At 39.1% G+C, this 19,426-nt stretch overlaps 2 protein-coding genes across 2 annotated transcripts; one reads left to right on the top strand and one right to left on the bottom strand.

The window, feature by feature from the left end:
* Nucleotides 1–3,680: 3,680 nt before the first annotated feature.
* Nucleotides 3,681–6,131, bottom strand: LOC119480650 (elastase-1-like). The gene is made up of 8 exons (XM_037757134.1): nucleotides 6,084–6,131; nucleotides 5,883–5,977; nucleotides 5,607–5,713; nucleotides 5,361–5,489; nucleotides 5,000–5,136; nucleotides 4,750–4,895; nucleotides 3,851–4,000; nucleotides 3,681–3,749 (listed from the first exon to the last, which is right to left on the bottom strand). Exons 1-8 carry the CDS (start codon nucleotides 6,115–6,117, stop codon nucleotides 3,738–3,740), a joined length of 810 nt encoding a protein of 269 aa, XP_037613062.1. The 5' UTR covers nucleotides 6,118–6,131; the 3' UTR covers nucleotides 3,681–3,737.
* A 2,489-nt stretch (nucleotides 6,132–8,620) lies between these two features.
* Nucleotides 8,621–14,534, top strand: LOC119480916 (Golgi reassembly-stacking protein 1-like). Its single transcript, XM_037757564.1, has 9 exons — nucleotides 8,621–8,838; nucleotides 9,947–10,027; nucleotides 11,637–11,840; nucleotides 12,187–12,273; nucleotides 12,374–12,504; nucleotides 12,613–12,751; nucleotides 12,841–12,952; nucleotides 13,042–13,164; nucleotides 13,416–14,534. The coding sequence occupies exons 1-9, from the start codon at nucleotides 8,773–8,775 to the stop codon at nucleotides 13,658–13,660; spliced, it is 1,188 nt and encodes a 395-aa protein (XP_037613492.1). The 5' UTR covers nucleotides 8,621–8,772; the 3' UTR covers nucleotides 13,661–14,534.
* Nucleotides 14,535–19,426: the final 4,892 nt, after the last annotated feature.

Raw genomic sequence — 19,426 nt, 5'->3', positions numbered from 1 at the left:
CGAAACGTGAAATATGTGTGGACAGTGCAAGAAAAAAAAAGGGTTTTGGAGGGGGACCGAACATGCACATAAGAAGTTTTTTGGAGGAAGCTGTGATTTCCCTCTTTTGCCTACTAAATGTTCAAATTCCAGACTTGCCTTCAAAACGTTAGCAAAGCAGTTTGGGATTATTGCTGTGTGAGATGGCAGCTAGTGTTAAAAGTGAAATCAATTTGACCAGGCCCGTAGAAACCAATGATGGCTCTCAGTTCCTAAGAAAGCTCTTTTAACCAAACCAAGATCACCAACCATATGCTAAACAGGAATAACCGGGGCCAGGTTGGGAATCTCAACACAGCTGAATGTGCACCTCAGGGACTTTTTTCTAGCTTTCTAGCTTTTGGAGGCAATGTATGGTGACCATTGCTGTGATGGCCTTCATATGAAACCCGAGAAATCACAACACAGTCCTGTTCATGTTCTCCCAGATGACTTGAGTAGGTAGAATCCTGAAGCGAGTGGACTCAAGATCTCTCCCTCTTACATGGTACAAAAAGAATCCCTCTAAAAGCTCCTCGATCAGCACTTTATCTGTGAAAATAGTTATGTATGAATAGGCATTGTTGTGGTTGTACGGGGTCGATTCAACAGTTCAACGCTAAATTATGGAGTTCCTTATTTATGAGCTGGGTAACTAGAAATAATGCTCATACCATTTAAAAGCTGTAGCTTATTTTATCTTTTGTTTTAAATTATTTTCCTTTATGATTTTATTCTATTTATTTTCAGATAAACGCCGACTTTCACTCAAGAAGCACTGTGGTTTGATATTTTCACCTGAAAGTGCAATCTTCCTTCCTTTTTTCCATATCTTATTAACTCGTCGTTATGGGAAACGGGACCACAGGTCCATCGGAAAAGTATTTAATATCTATTCTCTTTTACATTTAACTTTTTTTTTTGTGATAACTTATTACGTCATCATTTCATTAGCTATTTAATTTAAGACATTTTTGGCAATAAAAATGGGGTGTCGTGAAGTTTACTGGATGTGCCTGCTTATCAGGGGAGCCAAGCCTGCCGATGGCGTGTGCACAGTGCTTCCATTTAAGCTTTGGGACTGAAAACTGTGGAATCTCCCTAATCACTGAAACTAAATTATGGGTCTATTGTGTCGCTGCCTATAACCATAGAAAAATTACACTAATATTTTGTAACTAATTTATGTAGGTTGACGAAAGAATTCTAATCACTGACAAATTGAATATTTTATTAAGAAATTAAAATGAGTAATTTTCAATCTGGGACAACCTTTGTAATATATGAATTATAGAGATACTTATGAAGGTTATCGCTCTCTATTCTGAAGTATTTTTCATAGGCAGTCTTATGGTTAGTTAGCCACTAAAACTAAGTAAATTGCAAAGATCAATTTGATTGTATTCTGAATTTCTTGGAAGTCTGTGACTTGGGTTGTAATAAATTACACATGTAAAGGGTTTCTGTGGATAAAAACTGCATATATTATACAATTTTTATCGCGCACACAAACCCTAAAAAAATGGAATAGTTGCCTCATTCATGACGGAACGAGACCTTTTAAGGTGATTCTGTGTGACCAGTTGAGGACACCTGAGAGTTGATGTACATATCTCACCCTTTCTACAGCTGTTTCAACAGCCTTTCTGGACCCTTTAGAAATTATGCATGCAGGTCCTGTTTGTTAAAACTTGTTCTGATTAATTGTATACTTTGAAAAAGTGCCGAGCGCACATCGGAAATGTATTATTCGCTTTTTGCCTTTTTTGATTACTTTGAAATCCATCCGATTATATGTTCATACGCCGCGAAGAGGGCACTGATTTTTGCAAGCAAACGTTTGTTTCTCTTGTATAAAACATCAATTCTCATGAAGAAATGGCAACAGTGAGTGTTTTATCAATGTAATGTATTACAGTACAGCTTTTTTTTTCTTATTTTTTTTTTTTCAAAGAACGTGTCTTACTTTTTTGCCTTTTGTGTTGTACATATTTCTGCTTGAATGGTCCTGCAGAGCAAACAAAGCTGCTTTATTTTTTACATATTCACACTTTAACCTGCTGTTGAAAAACAGTTTCTTTCATCTAAGCCATTTTGACAGCCTGTCCCTCCAAACAATAATAAAAAAAACATTTTCTAAATGCTGTTGTTTGTCTTATGCTCATTTGTTTCAACATTTCAGTGGTTTCATGTTCTAACCTAGTAAAATCTGTTTATTTTCTATAGCATTAAAGACGGTAGTTCATGCTCACATTAAATGCATCGACATTCTTTTTGGGTTTTTTCTGTGTAAACCACTGGAATCCATCTGTGGCTTCTGGTCTCCATGGTTAAGAGAAAAACACTTCATGTGATGTCATGCTGTAGTCTCCTGCATGTCTACCACCACAAACATATGGCCCAGAAATCCCAGACGTGAAGGAAATGTCGGCCGGGGCCAGTGACTGCATGCATATATAGCTCACATTTGGCTGCCATTAAGGAAATGTGGTTCTCGTTAAGTCTTTAGGTAGATCTCACTATAACTCTTTTTGGTTTTCTTTGATCTGACTACATTAAAAGGGTTTATCTCCATGCCACATTGCCACTTGAGCCTAAACCTAATATAAGTCCAGTCCCTTTGGTCCTTGGTTTAAAACATCCATCAAATCCTCTGGGGTTGCAGATTGGGAGGTCAGAGGATTGGGATTGTCACCATTCATACTTTTGTTGGCCCAGTGACCCTTTAACTGTGACCCCATTTGCAGACTGGTTACAAGCAAAGTACAACATGGTATAGTCAGCTCGGTATTTAGTCTAAACATGGACCACTGTTGCCACCGTTTGGCTAAATTAAGAACTACAAGTAAACATCTACCATGCATTCCAATACCCATACTGCCGTACTATTTAGTGTGTCATAAAAAGATGTTCCAATACATAGTATGTCAAATGCAGTATGCCAAAAATACCAGGATGTCCTGCCACATCGGGTCGCATTGTGCAGTATGCAAGCCAGCATGCTTTTCTGGCTATTCTGACCCACAATCCTCTGCAGATATATGAGTAAGAGGGTCAAAGTACAAGGCGCAATGTTATGACACAGTAGTAGTGGTGCCTTCAAATGGGGTCGTGTTTACCGTGTTCATAACAAGAGTCCATATGAACGCCCCCCTCTTGTGGTATTCAAGTGGAAAGTTTCTGAAAGCACCGAGTTCACGAGTTGTGACATGTTTGTTGACGTTGTCAGAGAAGGCGGAGGCCATGGAAGTTTTTCGGTGCATAATAAGTTAATATAGTGTAATTTTATTTGTATGTATTGTTTTTCTTTGTGATTTTATAATAGATCTGAAAAAACAAACGTTGATACTCCCAACAGCCTCATCTTTTTTCCTCTGTCATTATGCCTTTGCATTTACTACATTATGCTTTACCCACTTGCTAGCTTGCTAAATGTAAAAAATATAAAATGTTAATATTTCCGTTGCTTAGCAGCAGTGTTCACATGACTTCCCATGTTGTAAACACAAGCTCACGAGTTTCATTTGAAAGCCCCAAAAGTCCCAATAGTATGCATACTGCATGCAACAGTGGGTAAGGGCAGCTGCAGTATGCACTAAAAGTAAAAAGAAAAAGTATGCGATTTGGAACGTAGCCTATACTATATGTTAAACACAAATGACTGGGATGCAAATTATTTTTATTTCTCACGTTCCATTTTACAGAATACACTGTGCCATCTATTGTACAACCTGGGGAAAAAACATACAAAGAAAAAAGAAAGTCAGGCAACTGAAATATTCAGGCGAAATATGGAGACATTTTCACATCATAGAGGTAACAGGAGGCTCACTGAATAGATCCAGTCGGTGAAGGAAGAGACTCTGGTGAAGACGGTGGGTTTAGACACTTGGTTGCACATGCCGGACGGACCGTAACTGACAACGCCGTGGACTCTCCAGGCTCCGTCTGTGAAGCAGCTCAGGGGACCTCCAGAGTCACCCTGGGACGGGTAGCAACAAGAACAGACACGGAGAAGAGAGGGTCCGGTTTGAAGAGCGTGGAATTTGAAATAGGACGTTACCTCTTACTCAGCCTCTTTTATACAGCTTTTACTGAGACAGAAATCTACTGGGTGGTAGTGTTGTCATCTTAAATGAGTAAATAACTCACTATTTCAGGATCACTGACAATACCATTTGAGTGTGGAGTCACTTAAAGAGCTCTTATTATGCTTTTGTGCTTTTTCCCTTTCCTTTTCTGTGTTATATAGTTTTTTTGTGCAGGTAAAAGGTCTGCATAGTTACAAAGTCCATGCCAAAGGGAGTTACTGCTCCTGAACTGCCTGAAACGCCTTTCTTGAAGTCCCGCCTTTTCTTCTGTAACATGGTGATGTCACCAAGTAACACATTTGCCTAATACCTGCCTAGCGGCTAGTTTGGCACGCCCTCAAACAAAGCTAGCTAGAGCAGAGCTAGAGCGGAGTCCAAAGAGTTTGGTTCGGTGACCAATCACAACAGAGTAGGCCAGCTGACTAATAGAGCAGACTGGGGGGAACGAGTACTCCATGCCAAGTCCATACAAGTATGGACCTTAAAATAAGCATAATTAGGCCCTATTTTAAGATTAACTTTAAAGTACAGAAAAAAAATTAGAGGAGAAAAAAAGGAAAAAAATGTCCACAAAAAAGGATGGCCATGGTCTTGCATTAATGGGAAATCAAAAAAGTATGCATATATATATTTGCTGTACCTGGCAGCCTGATATGACTCCGTCCCCTCCGGCACACACCATGGTCCTCAGAGCAATGCTGCCCCACCAGCCAGGCTGGGAGCAGACTGAGTGCTCCACCACGGGGATGGGAGCCACCTGCAGGATATTAGGGACGCTCCCTCCGTCTGTGAGAAGAGTGAGTGAAAAGGAAGTGTATGATTTCTATTAGTGTGCATGGGACATATAGTACATAGTGTGTGTGTGTGTGTGTGTGAGAGTGTCTTCTCACAGTCCATGAGTCCCCAGCCGGTGATGTAACAGGTGAACCCATGAGGCAGCATCTCGCCAGGGCTGACAAGGTTGGCCACAGCCACGTAGCCGTTGTCGTACACGGGATTAGCCAGTCTCAGGAGAGCAATGTCATTTCTAATAGACAAAAAAGAAAAGAAGCTTTGACAGTAGTTTTGTTCCCATCTACTTGTGCAAAGCACTGAAGCTCTGTGGTGAGGGAAAGTGGTAATACAGGATTGCTGCAAGTTGTAAATGTGAATGCATGTGACGCCCTGAAACTATCCCCTTGGGCCACTGCTGTCAATACAGTTGTGCTTTTGAATGGTTAAATTAAAGAGAAGTGGTCTGACTTGCTCTACCCTTTGCCAAGGTCTCCGTTCCAGCCAGGGTGGACAGTAATCGTCTCCACGCGGATGAACTGCTCGCTGCCGTCGTACTCATAAAGGTCATACTCCCCTACCACCACACGGTACTGACTGGCATCCATGCTGAAAGTAAGTAAAAAAGACACACTATGCTTACTTACAATCATTTATCCAGCACACTTAATAACTTAATGAATGATTTAATGCATTCAGTTTGATGTATATGATGTCAATAAGGACCTGAGGATACAGTGAGCTGCAGTCATGATGTAGAAAGCATCAATGATAGTGCCTCCACACATGTGGTAGTAGTAGCCGTCATTGTATGAGTCATACTGGAGAGAAGCCTGGGAGAAAACAGAGAACTTATTGCATATTGATAAGTGGATTAAATGTAATTTCAGAAATCAAATCATTAAGCAGCTCAGTATTGAGACTATTTGCTCAATAATAAATAAGAAAATCACTGTTAATGTTTATTAAATTGACACAAAGTAGTGCTTATATAGGTTTTACCTGCCATTTCCAGGTGTTGGGTTTGGCATCGTGGCCTCCTATGACCCTCTCATTGTGCACATTATGGTTGAAGGGTGTTTCAGCGTAAATCAGCCCTATTGAGAGTACAGTACATCGGTGACATTGATTAATGTGTTCACAAAATCCCTAACAGCACTGAAGAGGTCTATTATAAAGTGTGTTGGTTCTTGTAAAACTTACCAATGCAGGACAGGAAAGCCACAAGCCAAATCATGTTGGAGAAGTGTGGACCAAATGTAGTTTGCTTTTAACTATTTATATCAGTTTGAGAGTGGAAGACCTTCAGACAGTATTACGCAACCATTAAGTTACCTGCCAAAAATCCAGGTGGACAATCCCAGATCGAATGCACAATACGTTATGCTGCATTGAGGAATGGGGAACGCATTTTGGAAAATATTTAAAATATTAAAGTGTTTCTTTACAGGTAGTCAACAACCTTATAAATCTCTCAAAATCTATTGTATTTGCGAATTTATTAATTTAGGAAACTTTAAAAAACAAGAGGTCATATTTCTTATCGTGGTGGGAAAAGAGCAGGTGCATTCAGGCAAAGTCAACTAAACCATCTATAAAGAGCGAGACACAATCACACATTTTCCACACAGATAACTGTTGAACTGATCAGCAAAAAGAAGAAAATGTTCCACAGCCTGCTAACAGTATGTGACTTTAATCATTTCCCCCCATATTGTGAGAAACAGACAGATTTCATTGGAAGATATGTGTAATTATGTACATAAAGCCTAAATAACTACATATAAAAAGTCCAACTACATACAGAAACTTCTGGAGGAAGCATTTTTTTTTTTTTAGATCAAATAGACATGAAATTATAATATATTAAAATGTATTGTTATTGTTATTATTATGTCAAGTATTCATTCTTCTAACAAAATTAATACATTTTCATCACGTTCAATGTTAACTAATGTAAAATGTTCACTTTCTTTGGTCCAAGACTAAGATAGGTTGCTATCCTTGTAACCCAATGAAATGGGAGATAATAGGCTAACTGTAAACCATTTAGGTTAGCTAATGTTGTAGGTTTGTTTTCTCCCTTGGAACATATACATGTAACACAAAAGGTAAGCTGTCCCCATGTGAAACTCTGATCAAATCAGATTGCAAGTATTGCCTACCTGCTGGCTATGATTCTCTATTTCATTGTACAGTCTAGCTAAACTTAAGCCAAAGCTAAATCAGACTTTGCCACGTTTACTGCCCGGCGTCTGATCCTTTTTAAGTGGAAAGATACCTTTCCACCCAGCTTTACACAATTGGTTCATGATTTATTTAGAGAAATTAGAGAAAATAAAATATTCTTCTATGAGTTCCATGTCTAAACCATACTTGACTCCCATTCTCCTACTGTGGGATGTGAGAATCACTATCAGTTAGACTTATATGCCCTTGATATTATGATATGATATATTGATGTATTCATTGCCTAGAACTTTAACTACCATTTTTTTGTATATTTTTTAGTTTGTTTTGTGTATACAAAGTTATTTTACAAACATTTTTATTTACTTATATATTTTTTATTTTATTGTATCGTTTTTCTTTCTTCTTTTCATTGTGTCTTCTTTTTTTCTTGTTATTAGTGTCATTATTTGTTGTTGTTTTTTGTTTCGGAAAAAGCAATAAAATATAATATTTAATTGTAATATAATAATAATAATAATAATAATAATAATAATTTCTTTCTTTCTTCTTTTCATTGTGTCTTCTTTTTTTCTTGTTATTAGTGTCATTATTTGTGGTTGTTTTTCTGTTTTGGAAAAAGCAATTAAAAAAAACTAAATCAAGCTCAACAAGAAATATAATAATAATGATAATAATAATAATAATAATAATAATAATAATAATAATAATAATAATAATAATAAATGTATGCTTGATCTTCCTCAGACATGCTCTATGTAAGGCTACAAACCGCCAAACATTATTTGTACGTACAACATTTTGTATTAAATATCCAATTTTATCACGTACAATGTCCATTTTTCCTGAACAAAATTAAAGCTTTTTTTTTATATACCCTTGATATTATGAGTCTTCATTGCTTACAACTTTAACCATCATTTCTTTGTATTCATTTAGTTTGTTTTGTGTATACAAAGTTATTTTACAAACATTTTTATGTATTTATATTTCTAATTTTATTGTTTCTTTTCATTGTGTCTTCTTTTTTTCTTGTTATTAATAATAATAATAATAATAATAATAATAATAATAATAATAATAATAATAATAATATTTATCACATACAATGTCCATTGTTATTTTGGAAAAAGCAATTTAAAAAAAACTAAATCAAGCTCAACAAGAAATATAATAATAATAATAATAATAATAATAATAATAATAATAATAATAATAATAATAATAATAATATTTATCACATACAATGTCCATTGTTATTTTGGAAAAAGCAATTTAAAAAAAACTAAATCAAGCTCAACAAGAAATATAATAATAATAATAATAATAATAATAATAATAATAATAATAATAATAATAATATTTATCACAGACAATGTCCATTTTTCTGACCAAAATTAAAAGCTTTTTTTTTTTTTTTTTTACAATAGCATTATCTGTTGCTATGCAACCGCGTAGAACAGGACGGCTAATCGAACTGCAGATTGCTGAATGATATCACCTAACAAGCTCAGTACAGGCTCGATTTTTCTGTCATCTCTATTTATTAGCTTTGCCTAGCTGTGGAGCTGCTGTTAACCTCAACCTGCCTCTCAGCTGCTGGCCGCTAGCTCTCTAGCTTGAATTAGCTGCACAGCTTCCAGTAATGCCTTCTAACATTACTCTACCTCAGTGACATTTAGTTCAGATAGCTGTTGAAGCCATGGGGATAACACAGAGCTCGTTTCTGTCGGATGGAGGAACTTACAGCGGATATCATGTCCACGGGGTATGTACAGTAGCAGTGCAAGGTTACATGCAGCATGCTCTGTTTGTCAATACAGTTCACTTTATGAAGCCAGTTTAAGCTCAATAACTCACTAACTATGCTGGTCCTGCACACATATTGTTGTTGCAATGTATCTGTGAAGAAACATTGTCATTGTTGTTTATTTGTCAGGTATGTTCTGTGTGTGTGTGTGTGTGTAGTAACTCGTGGTCAGTGTTAATGGTGTCCGCCCATGATGAGGTGGCACTTGGCAACACACCCAGCGCTGCTACAGAGAATCATTGTTGAGTCCTCTCGCTGCAGAAACTGATACTAAGTAACCACTAGTGATGGGGATTCAGGCTCTTTTTAGTGAGCCAGATCATTTGGCTGAGCTCACCAAGAAGAGCCGGTTCTTTCGGCTCCCAAACGGATCTTTGTTTTTACCACTTCTGCCTTTTATAATTCAGCCAGATTTAGCTTTAGCTGTTTTGACCTATGATTAGTATGTCTGCACATATATCACTTAAATTATTCAATATAATTATACTAAACCTTATAATTTCCAGAATACTGTAATTTTACATGCTGCCTCGTTTCCGACTGTCACTCATCTTGTCTGCTATTCGCGCACCGCAACGCACCGCACCGCAACGCACCGCACCGCAACGCAACGCAGCGCAGCGCAAAGCAGCGCAGCGCACCGCATCGCAACGCAACGCAAACCAACCGCAACGCAGCGCAAAGCAGCGCAGCGCAAAGCAGCGCAACGCACCGCACCGCAGCGCAGCGCATCGCAACGCAGCGCATCGCAACGCAGCGCATCGCAACGCAACGCAAACCAACCGCAACGCACCGCACCGCAACGCAAGAAAATCGTCCTATCATTCTGCCTTGAATTAATAAAAAAAAAAAGAAAAAAAGAAAACGGCTCTCGGACGGGAGCTGGCTCCCATCGTTCACTTAAAAGAGCCGGCTCTTTTAGCTGGTTCGTTTGCGACCGATACATCACTACAGGGAATGAAATTAGCACCTGCCACCTGCCAAATATACACGGTAAATGTTGGCTGTGGCAGGCTTTTTTTTATGTCAAATCAGCCAAATCTCATGTGTTTTTTTCATATTTCAGGTTCAAGAGGACTCCCCAGCTCTGAGGGCTGGTCTGGAGCCCTTCTTTGACTTCATTCTCTCCATAGGAAATACCCGGCTTGTGAGTAGACTCCTATGATGCTTAAAGGTCCCATATCATGCTCATTTTCAGGTTCATACTTGTATTTTGTGTTTCTACTAGAACATGTTAACATGCTGTAATGTTAAAAAAAAACTTTATTTTCCTCATACTGTCTGCTTGAATATACCTGTATTTACCCTCTGTCAAAAACACTCCGTTTTAGGGCATTTCAGCGGAATTGCAACAGAATTGTGTTGCCTGGCAACAGTTTGGTTCCATGTTTACTTCCTGTCAGCTGATGTCATTCACATACACTGGCAACCAGGAATAAACTGGGATACATTTAGTATGTTTACGTTTAAAACCGTGTAATGGTCTAAAAATTGTATATTTGTGACATCACAAATTGACAGAAATCCTAACGGCTTGATTCAAACGCACAATTTCTGAATACTGGCTGTGTGTATTTCTCTGTATATTGAGCGCTTCGATACTTTTTCAGGATTTATAAAGCATTTAAACCTGCTTTATGATATAAAAAACAAGAAAATCGTACTTTTTACAATATGGGACCTTTAAGTAAAGGGTGGTTTGGCATGTCCACTCACCAAAATGTCAATATATTATCAAATTACTAAATATTGAGTGAGCAAATGTGAGTTTAGAAGTAGCATTTTAATGACTGCAGTGAAATCAGGGGAAGTGATCACTCTCGGTTAGCTGAGGAAAATTGCACAGTAGATATTGAAGTCAACCATTAACATGAAAAGGACTTTTTCTGTGAATTTTCTCTACAACTTTATGCAATTCAGCTGCAGAGGGTATGATCCATTTAAAACATGCCATCACATAGCTATGGATCCCAAGATGCTGGTATACTTTCACTTAAATCATGTAAAGCCACTGTTCTATCCCTGCATAGGACTTTTGAGCCCTTATCCTTAGACTGGTTTTAGTAAAGCTAAATGTTTGTCAACTGTCTTAAAGGTCTAATTGATAAAATTTTTATGTAGACGAATATTTAAAAAAAAATAATAATAATACTTCCACAGAGCCTTTAGAAAGGTGCCTACTAAAAGTATGGCTTTTAATGAAAAAATAAATATTTTGATTGTGAATTAATCATTTTAAACATTTTGGCAGGTCCAAAATTAATGTTTTGTTTATCTCTGTGGAAGATAACTGACGTTCAATTCCCACTTCTAACGAGGCTTGTGAGCCAATCACGTGGTATCTCTGGGTCGTCAGTTAGTGTTGAAAAAAACAGATGAATGTCTTAGATTGACGGTAAGTGCCTGGCAACGACTTGTTGTGAAGTAAATGCGATGGAACGGGGGAGGGAGAATACGACATTTAGTGGCTGAATGTTATCAATGTTATCAATAACACCTTAAAGTCCTAGATGAAGTTGCAGTTTTACATATTTTATGGGACAACAAAGATTAACTTGTGTGCTTCTGTGCTGTGTTTCTGCAAACCCAGATTGACAGCCAATTTTTTTCTTCCCCGCAATAACCTTTAAACATCAGGCCTAAATTATAGCCTGGGCTATACAGTCTGCTATAATCTCATTTCATGTTCTTTTGCATGCTTCGACGTCTCTGCGCTGTCAAAGCTGGAATAGTCCACATTTCTCTTGTTTCTCCAGAATAAAGAAAGTGACTTGCTGAAAGACCTTCTAAAAGCCAATGTGGAGAAAGCGGTCAAACTCGAAGTGTACAACTCTAAAACCCAACGGGTGAGGGAACTGGAGGTGATACCTAGTAACATGTGGGGCGGTCAGGGTCTGCTGGGCGCTAGCGTCCGCTTCTGCAGCTTCGAAGGAGCCAACGAGAACGTTTGGCACGTCCTGGTAAGTCAAGTCTAGACTCAATAGGGGCTATTCTTTCATTTTCTTTGTTCAGCTCTTGCTGGCCTGATATAAAACAGTTTATTGGCGGCTTTGAGTTGGTAGCCAGTACATTTTATTTTAGCATTTTATTTCAAGTTAGAAGAAATTAAAGTAGAAGGTTTTGAATGTGTTAGTTGATCCTAACCATTAAAAGAAGTAATATTCTTGTAGGGTTGGTACCTCCTAATTTGGTACCACCAAATGGACAAATGTCTGTGTTTTATTGTCACACATAAATTCAAATATATACAGACTGTGGTTTTAAATAAAAATAAAAATGGCTTCATAAACATCTTAACCTTTACAGGATGTGGAAGCCAGTTCTCCTGCAGCTTTGGCCGGCCTTATTGCTCACGATGACTTCATCGTGGGAGCTGACCAGGTGTTGCAAGATGTAAGCTTTTTTTTTGCTTTTATTCATATAAATGGATATAATAACATTAAAGGACAAAATACAGTGCAAGATCTTAAATTCCTTTCTTTTTGCGTTGCAGTCCGAGGATTTCTTTTCTTTGATTGAAGCCAGTGAGGGGAAACCTCTGAAGCTGCTGGTGTACAACATCCAGACCGACCATTGCAGGGAGGTAGTGGTGACTCCAAACGGAGCGTGGGGAGGAGAGGGAAGGTATGTCTTTTGAATAGCTGCAACCTTTTCTTAACACGTCACTTACAGACGTACAGACATCTCTAACATTTACAGTAATACACTTGTTTTTTTTGTTTTGAATTTCAGCTTAGGCTGTGGCATTGGCTACGGCTACTTGCACAGAATCCCAACTCGTGCAGCTCCGACTGACACCCACAGCAAGAATGTTCTGCCATCTGCGGTGATTGACAGCAGTGAGGAGCTGGGGGCAATCGACCACACTGAGGTACATCTCATCACTAAATTATCATTAAATGTTCTTCTTTTAGGTAGAGTTTCTTTTCCTCATCTAAAACACAAGTTGTCTGTTTGCAGATGACTCCAGTGGATGCACACAGCCCCTCTTGTGAAATAGATTTGAATCAAATCGAAGGAGCTATGCAGGACTTGTGTGTACCCTCGCCTACTCAGTCAACTGTGGACTTAGGTAACCAGATCTCCTTTTGAGAAGCATTCATTTGTTTTCAGTGTCTGATTTAGTGGTTTTCACACAGAATAAAATGTATGAATTTGCAGATATTTCCGACATACCCGAAGCGACGACTCCAGACTTGTCAGATACGGTTTCCACCAATGACATGTGCCAGAGTTCCATGTTCGTTAATTATGGAGACGACTCTGGTGATCAGTGCAGCTTGGGTAAGTACCTCTACGCCCTCTACAAGTGATTGAATTGTGCAGCTGATTAGAGCGAGTACATGTGGTACATCTACTGTGGTGTTTCTGTCAATCCGTAAAGAGATGCATTTCCTTGCATTGAACACTAGAGGGTGTAATCTGTATAATATACGGATTTACAGACACAAAACAAAACTGTGGAAATGAGGTGTTAGTACCCTGAGGTGGACCTTCCCTTTAACTAAACTTGTTTATTTATCTATTTTTTACAGATACCTCATCTTTTGACCAAAGACCTTCCTCTCCAGAAAGGGAGGAAGAATCAGACATCCAGGAGACGGAGCAGGAGGGTGTTATTGACCGGATAACCGCCACTTCTCCAGACGACCTCACAGGCCTTGAAGTCACCACAGAGATCCTTAGTGACGCGAGTATCCCAGAGGTGCAAGATACCAGATCTGAGCCCTCAAGCTCAGTGAATATTATAGAGGAAGAGACGTCGGAGACGGCTGCATAAGAGTATAAGTAACCTGTTCATCTCATAGTAAGAGGAGATTTAGAGCACACTAGGATACAGAACGCTTCTATTATGAATGTAAGTTGCATCACTGGAACTATTTTTTAATTTCTAAGAGTTTTATTTATATCCAGGTGCCATTGCTGCATGCCGAATTGCACATTTAAGAAAGATAGTATGTTTACTGAAAAGATGGTTAATACAACATGAATGTACTCTTTAATTTAGGCACACTGTATGTCTCAACGTCAACCAGGATGAAGCCTTAGTTGAGTCTTAGATGCTGTTAGAAGTCATCCTAGTTTGCACTAAAAAGCCAAAGGGGAATCTCGTATTGTTGCTCTCACTAGTAGCACCTGCTGAATAGTATGAAACTGTTAGACAAAGAAAGTTTGAGCTGGAGTTCACGCAGATCCATCATGTGGTTTTATGTTTTATATTTTGGAATTTGGGGTGGATGCTTTTACTTTTGAGTTTGACTTCACGTGTGAAAAAGATAGTTTTAATCTCAGGCATTTACCATTTAAGCCTTTTTGCCTTAAGTCTCATTTTAAATACCTGCCTTTCTTACTGTATGTGTAGGTTTGACTTCTGATCGGTGTAAATGAGCGAGCCGGGTTTGATGCAGCTCTCTGATTGTTTTCTGTTTCTTTTCTTTATAGAGATTTTAATTAAATTATGTTACAGATTTTTATTGATGGAAAAAAAATATTCAAATATTTATAAAAAGAAGATGCTCAAGATAAACCTGCAGCAGTCTTTTTTTATTCTGTTAGGTGTGTGCATAATAAGAAAGATGAAGTCTCAGCATTTTCTGTAGTTTAACTGCCAAAAATCCACCTGCCTGCTGGTGGGTTTAGGGTTAAATGATGATAAACAATGTTTTGAATGATGGTAAAAAGTTGTCTATTCATCAAAATACTTCAGTATGTTTTCCACTGTCACAGAAGTGAGTAAAAGCAATTAGCGCATACTGCATTTTGATGACTATAAAACCGTTTACCATCATTCAAAACATAATTTAACCCTAACCCTAAGGGGTTAACCACTGAAGAGAAGACTGACAATATAGCAACAGCTCACACATACAACATAGTATATAAGTATATCTTTTCTTTGTAAAAAAATATATATTGTACATGTGTAACTTCATGCTTTTAGACAGCAGGTGTCAGCAAACGCCTCATTATAGATCCCAACCAGGAAAGCTTCTGCCATTGCAGCTTCTGCCATTGCTGTCAAATTTAAAATCTTCTGTATCCTATTTTTAATAATGAATGTCGACATGCAGCTGAACAATATTCAAATCTTCTTTGAACTCTTCAGGGATTTATTTGTTTGATCTAGCGGAGCAGGAGCATCTTGTATTAATAAAGAAACTTAACAGCACTGATGCCTCTCTGACCCAGTGGCATCATTAGTACCATTAATATCATCCCATGCTGCATATATTCAGCTTTAGTATTATATATATATATGGTGCCTGCTGGGTTTGCCTGGAAAAGCCCTCTACAATATGAAATCAAATATAGGACATAAAATATTAAAATATAGATATTCTGACGTAGAAATGATCTCTTGTCTCATGATATAGAGACCTATGTTTGCATTTCTTTGGCTATTTCACCCCGAGGATCCTTGTCTGACACTATATTCAGCATCAACCATTAATCATAATCACAATGCGTTCTCATTATCTCTATTTATATCCTTTCTATTTCTAAATCAGAATATCCAAATATTACTGAGACCCTTAAAATGCAAAAATCTAAGCAGGGAAGCTACAGTAGCAGAGGGGGAATACGCCTCAATTATTTACCATGTAGGGCCCTCCTCAGTTGAAGGGGGGGGGGGGGTTGGGCATTAAGGGAGAGAAAGGACTGTGGGGGAAGAAAGACGAAGAAGAGGGAGATGCATTAGTCTTCATCCACCACAGAGTGAGTGGTGTTCTGAAGGAAGCCTTCCTCTGACTGGCACACCTGTATGTCTTGTTAAATGCAGGATTATATTTCTAAGATGAATATGTTGCAGCTTCCTGCCTACACGCTGAAATTTAATAGTAGCAATGTTGCAGAAAAATAAATGCCTCAAGCTTTTTAAATCAACACTGTACGAGGTGGTGTTTAGTTTGTTTTTTTCACTTCTTATCTCAGGGTGAATACGCCGTTTCAATGCCTCCATGTTAGGTGTGCAACATGAAGATAGCTTTATTTGAAGAAGCCGCCTGAGGCAAAAGCCAGCAGCTGCATGCCAGGGGGGCGGGAAGCCGAGAGGTGAAGTATAAAGGGGGCCACCTCTGGAGGAACATGCCTCGCCTTCGTTTTCTCCCTTTTCTGAGGCGGTTTCAAAGGCCACTGTGACGCAGATGAACCCACTTGTCAGCTCAGCTTTATCTCAACCCCTGAGAGGCTCGGCTCACAGGCACCAGCATAGTGCCCGTTGCGTCAGCCTGTCGTTGCAGCATGACAAATTGTGAAATAGAATAACTACAGAGAAAGAGAGAGTGGATGGAGGGAAAGGTATAGAGAGAGAAAAATGAGCAAGTGATTGCTTGAAGCACAGTGGTCACACGTCTCCACATAAAAGTGCATCTTGCTTTTTCTCTGGCTGAATGTGCAGGGTTGACACTATGTCACTCGAAAAACCGGATATAAATGCAGCAATTCACACGTCTTAAACAGACAATTCTTGGTTCATATATCTGTGCACAAATCCCCACCTCTCTCACACACTTCTATTTTCAGTTTTTGACACCCTCCCACCCTAATCACAGATTTCTTGGCGCCTATATTTGGGACCGCTGGAAGCTGTATTTTAATACAAGTGTCATGCAGTGCTCCTCACAGTGTGCACACCAGATCCTGGGAATAATCTCTGTAAGTGCCGTCTGTGTTTCGCCACCAATGTACAGGTCATAATTACATTCATCGATGCAAGAGGACCGTCACTGCGGGGCCAGAATTCATTAGGAAGTTGTTTTCATCTCCTGCAGTCATTATCCGCAGGTTATATGTTTGTGTCCATTTTTACAGGAGACAGTTATTTGCTACCAGCTCCTATCAATTTGCTCTTAAATTATTGTTCAACACATGCTGTAGCCTGAGAGGCAGTGCTATTGGTAGTGGAGTGAAAAATGGTATTTTTTTGGTATCGTTTTCACCTTGTGAGTCTGTGTATGAGTCATCATGGCTAAATGTGGTCCTGGAGACACCTACTGTGGCAGGACAGAGGCGGTTTTGAGTACTTTGCAGGTGTTTCATTTGTCTGTCTGTGGGCATATTTGTCACCACGATAGAGTCGTAAAGATGCTGTCCCGAAACTTAACAGGTGTGTAGTTGAGATCAAAATGAAGGTCCAGTTTGAAGATGGCCGTGGTGCAAGCAAAGGGTTCCGCCTTTACTGGATAGCTGACAGTAGAGAGATGGAAATAAGTGGAAAAAGAGAAGGGGAATGATATGCTACAAAGGTCCCTGGCCAGACATGCCCAATGCCTAGAGGCAACCTGGGCTCCCACCAGAGCTTGTTGTGATCTGCCATTTCTGTGGTTAAGGTTTGCTTAAGTTTAGGCAAATGGTTCTCAACCAGGGGTCCGGGTTTCCTCAGGGGTCCTTGAGGGAGTTCCAGGGAGTATAGTTTATTTTCACTATTACATTTGTTATAGATGTGAGCCCAATGTTAGTAAGAGTCATACAAGTGTTTCTGATAAGAGGTTTCACTTCCTCCTGCAGTTATCTCCTCAACTATAGTTGACAACTACAGAATTCTAGTCTTTATCATATCTAACAATCAAAATCTTTTCAGATGGAGGTCCCTGAAGCAAAATCTTATCACATGTGGGTCTGTGTCCTAATGTGTATCAACTTAGAGGTCCTTGACACGAAAAAGGTTCAGAACCACTGGTTTAGGCAACCAAAGATAGAAAGATTGTGGTTGTGGTTAAAAGGAGCTAATGTTGATTGTTGTTGGAGGTGACAGTGGTCTCCTCTGTCAAAGTCAGAATTTTCTTTTTGAAGTATTGGACACATTAAGGTTAGAGTATAATCATTACAGATCATAATGATAGAGCCGACCCCATCCCTACGTGGTTTTGTGGCGGTATAACACCATCATGCTTATCAGGAAAGTAGGCTACAAAAAAATTGATTTTTAAACATTTAAACAAATGGTCAACTTGGTTGTTTTCTGGTGAGGACAGACCACAAACGTCAACGTTACGGTGGCGCTAGAGGAAATGTCAGGGAATCACCAAAGTTAATAGGATCATCCAGACATCGTCTGGGAACCATGAATATCTGTAAAAGAAATTGTGTCCATCCATTCCGTTAGATGTTGAGATATTTTACTGGATAAGCAAAACTTTTAACCTGTTGTTGGAGCTTGACGAAAGTCAGGAAAAAAACCCAAATCTGCAGGATTCATCCCCTGGGGACCATAATGGCAATCTATCCAATAGTTGTTGAGATATTTCAGTCTGGTAAGTGTTGGACCGACGAGCCAACATTACCATCCCTCGATGGCTAAACAGACTTCCAAAAACATCCAGAATGATGATTTTATCTTAAAACCAGCAGGTGTCCCATAATTCTTGGCTACATCCGTGTCTGGGATCGTTGCCACGTCTCACTCTCTAACATCTTTTCCCTTCCTACTATCAAAAGCAGCGACATTGCTAAAAGTAAATCTTTAATCTTGTACAATTCGTGCTGGTTTCCTGGTGATAACCGAGCAAGAGATAAAGCAAATGGGATGCAGCAGCCAATAAGGAGGTTAGGAGAGGGTGCCCTGCTTTATTTCCAATACTAATTGCCATTCAGCAGGGGTGGGGAGCTGGCCACACAAGACAGCACACATTGTTCTGCTGTCAGGATGACCCTGCTGATGTCAAGTGTGTATCCATCTGCTACTGTGGCTCCCAGTCTCTTAACCTGGATAAAAATGACTCACTTTTATGTATGCCACCTTTTTGTTACTGCTTTATGAAAATGCAGTGTGTTGTAGAAGATATAAAAGAGTCTACCTGAGCAGAGAATGAAGTCACTCTCCCTCTGTGTTTGTGTGTTGTAATCAGAGTTTCTCCTGGCTTTGTTGACATAGCTGTGCCTTTTAGTACATGTTTGTTTGCACATGTGAGTGTTCCCCACTGGCTACAGCTCACAGCCGCCGCTCTACACTTCTCTCACACGGCAGTTACAGCTGATAACGCCGTCCCGACCCACGGCGTCATCGCAGAAGCGTAGCGTATCTTGCAAAATGAAACCCATAACGTTAGCCTACCTTTGTGTCTGACTGTATACTTTATATACTACATTCGGCTACAATTCTGTGCAGTGTTTTGTGTTAGCTTTTGACGCTTGCAGTAAACAGCCAGTGGATGGCACTCTTACCGTTTATCCTCTAAAAATGGCCGATTTGCTGTCAGAGACGTCACATTCCCATTCCCTATAGATATTCTCTAAATTTCGCGTTTAGCACCTTTAATATAGGAGCCCAATGAATTTGATATTTAGCCATGAGCTGTTTTCTGGTAGATGCTCATAACGTTTCTTTTCCAAATAGTTTGGAAGCGCGGTTTTTCTTCCCAGTGTGTCCTGGAGGCATTGCTTTGCAATGATATAGTAACATTAAAAAGAAATATTGCAATCCACCGTCGGCTGCTGCTGTCATCACGGCAGAACAAAAACAAGAAAAAACATTTTGTTTTGGCAGCTTTTTCTGTATATAATATACAGAGTGCTCAAAAAGTGTCAAGCGACTGCAACTTCATCG

This window comes from Sebastes umbrosus, chromosome 21, assembly GCF_015220745.1.
Source record: "Sebastes umbrosus isolate fSebUmb1 chromosome 21, fSebUmb1.pri, whole genome shotgun sequence".
NCBI classification, from domain to species: Eukaryota; Metazoa; Chordata; class Actinopteri; order Perciformes; family Sebastidae; genus Sebastes; species Sebastes umbrosus.
The sequence above is the reverse complement of the archived record's forward strand: the minus strand, read 5'-3'. Positions and strand labels throughout refer to the sequence as shown.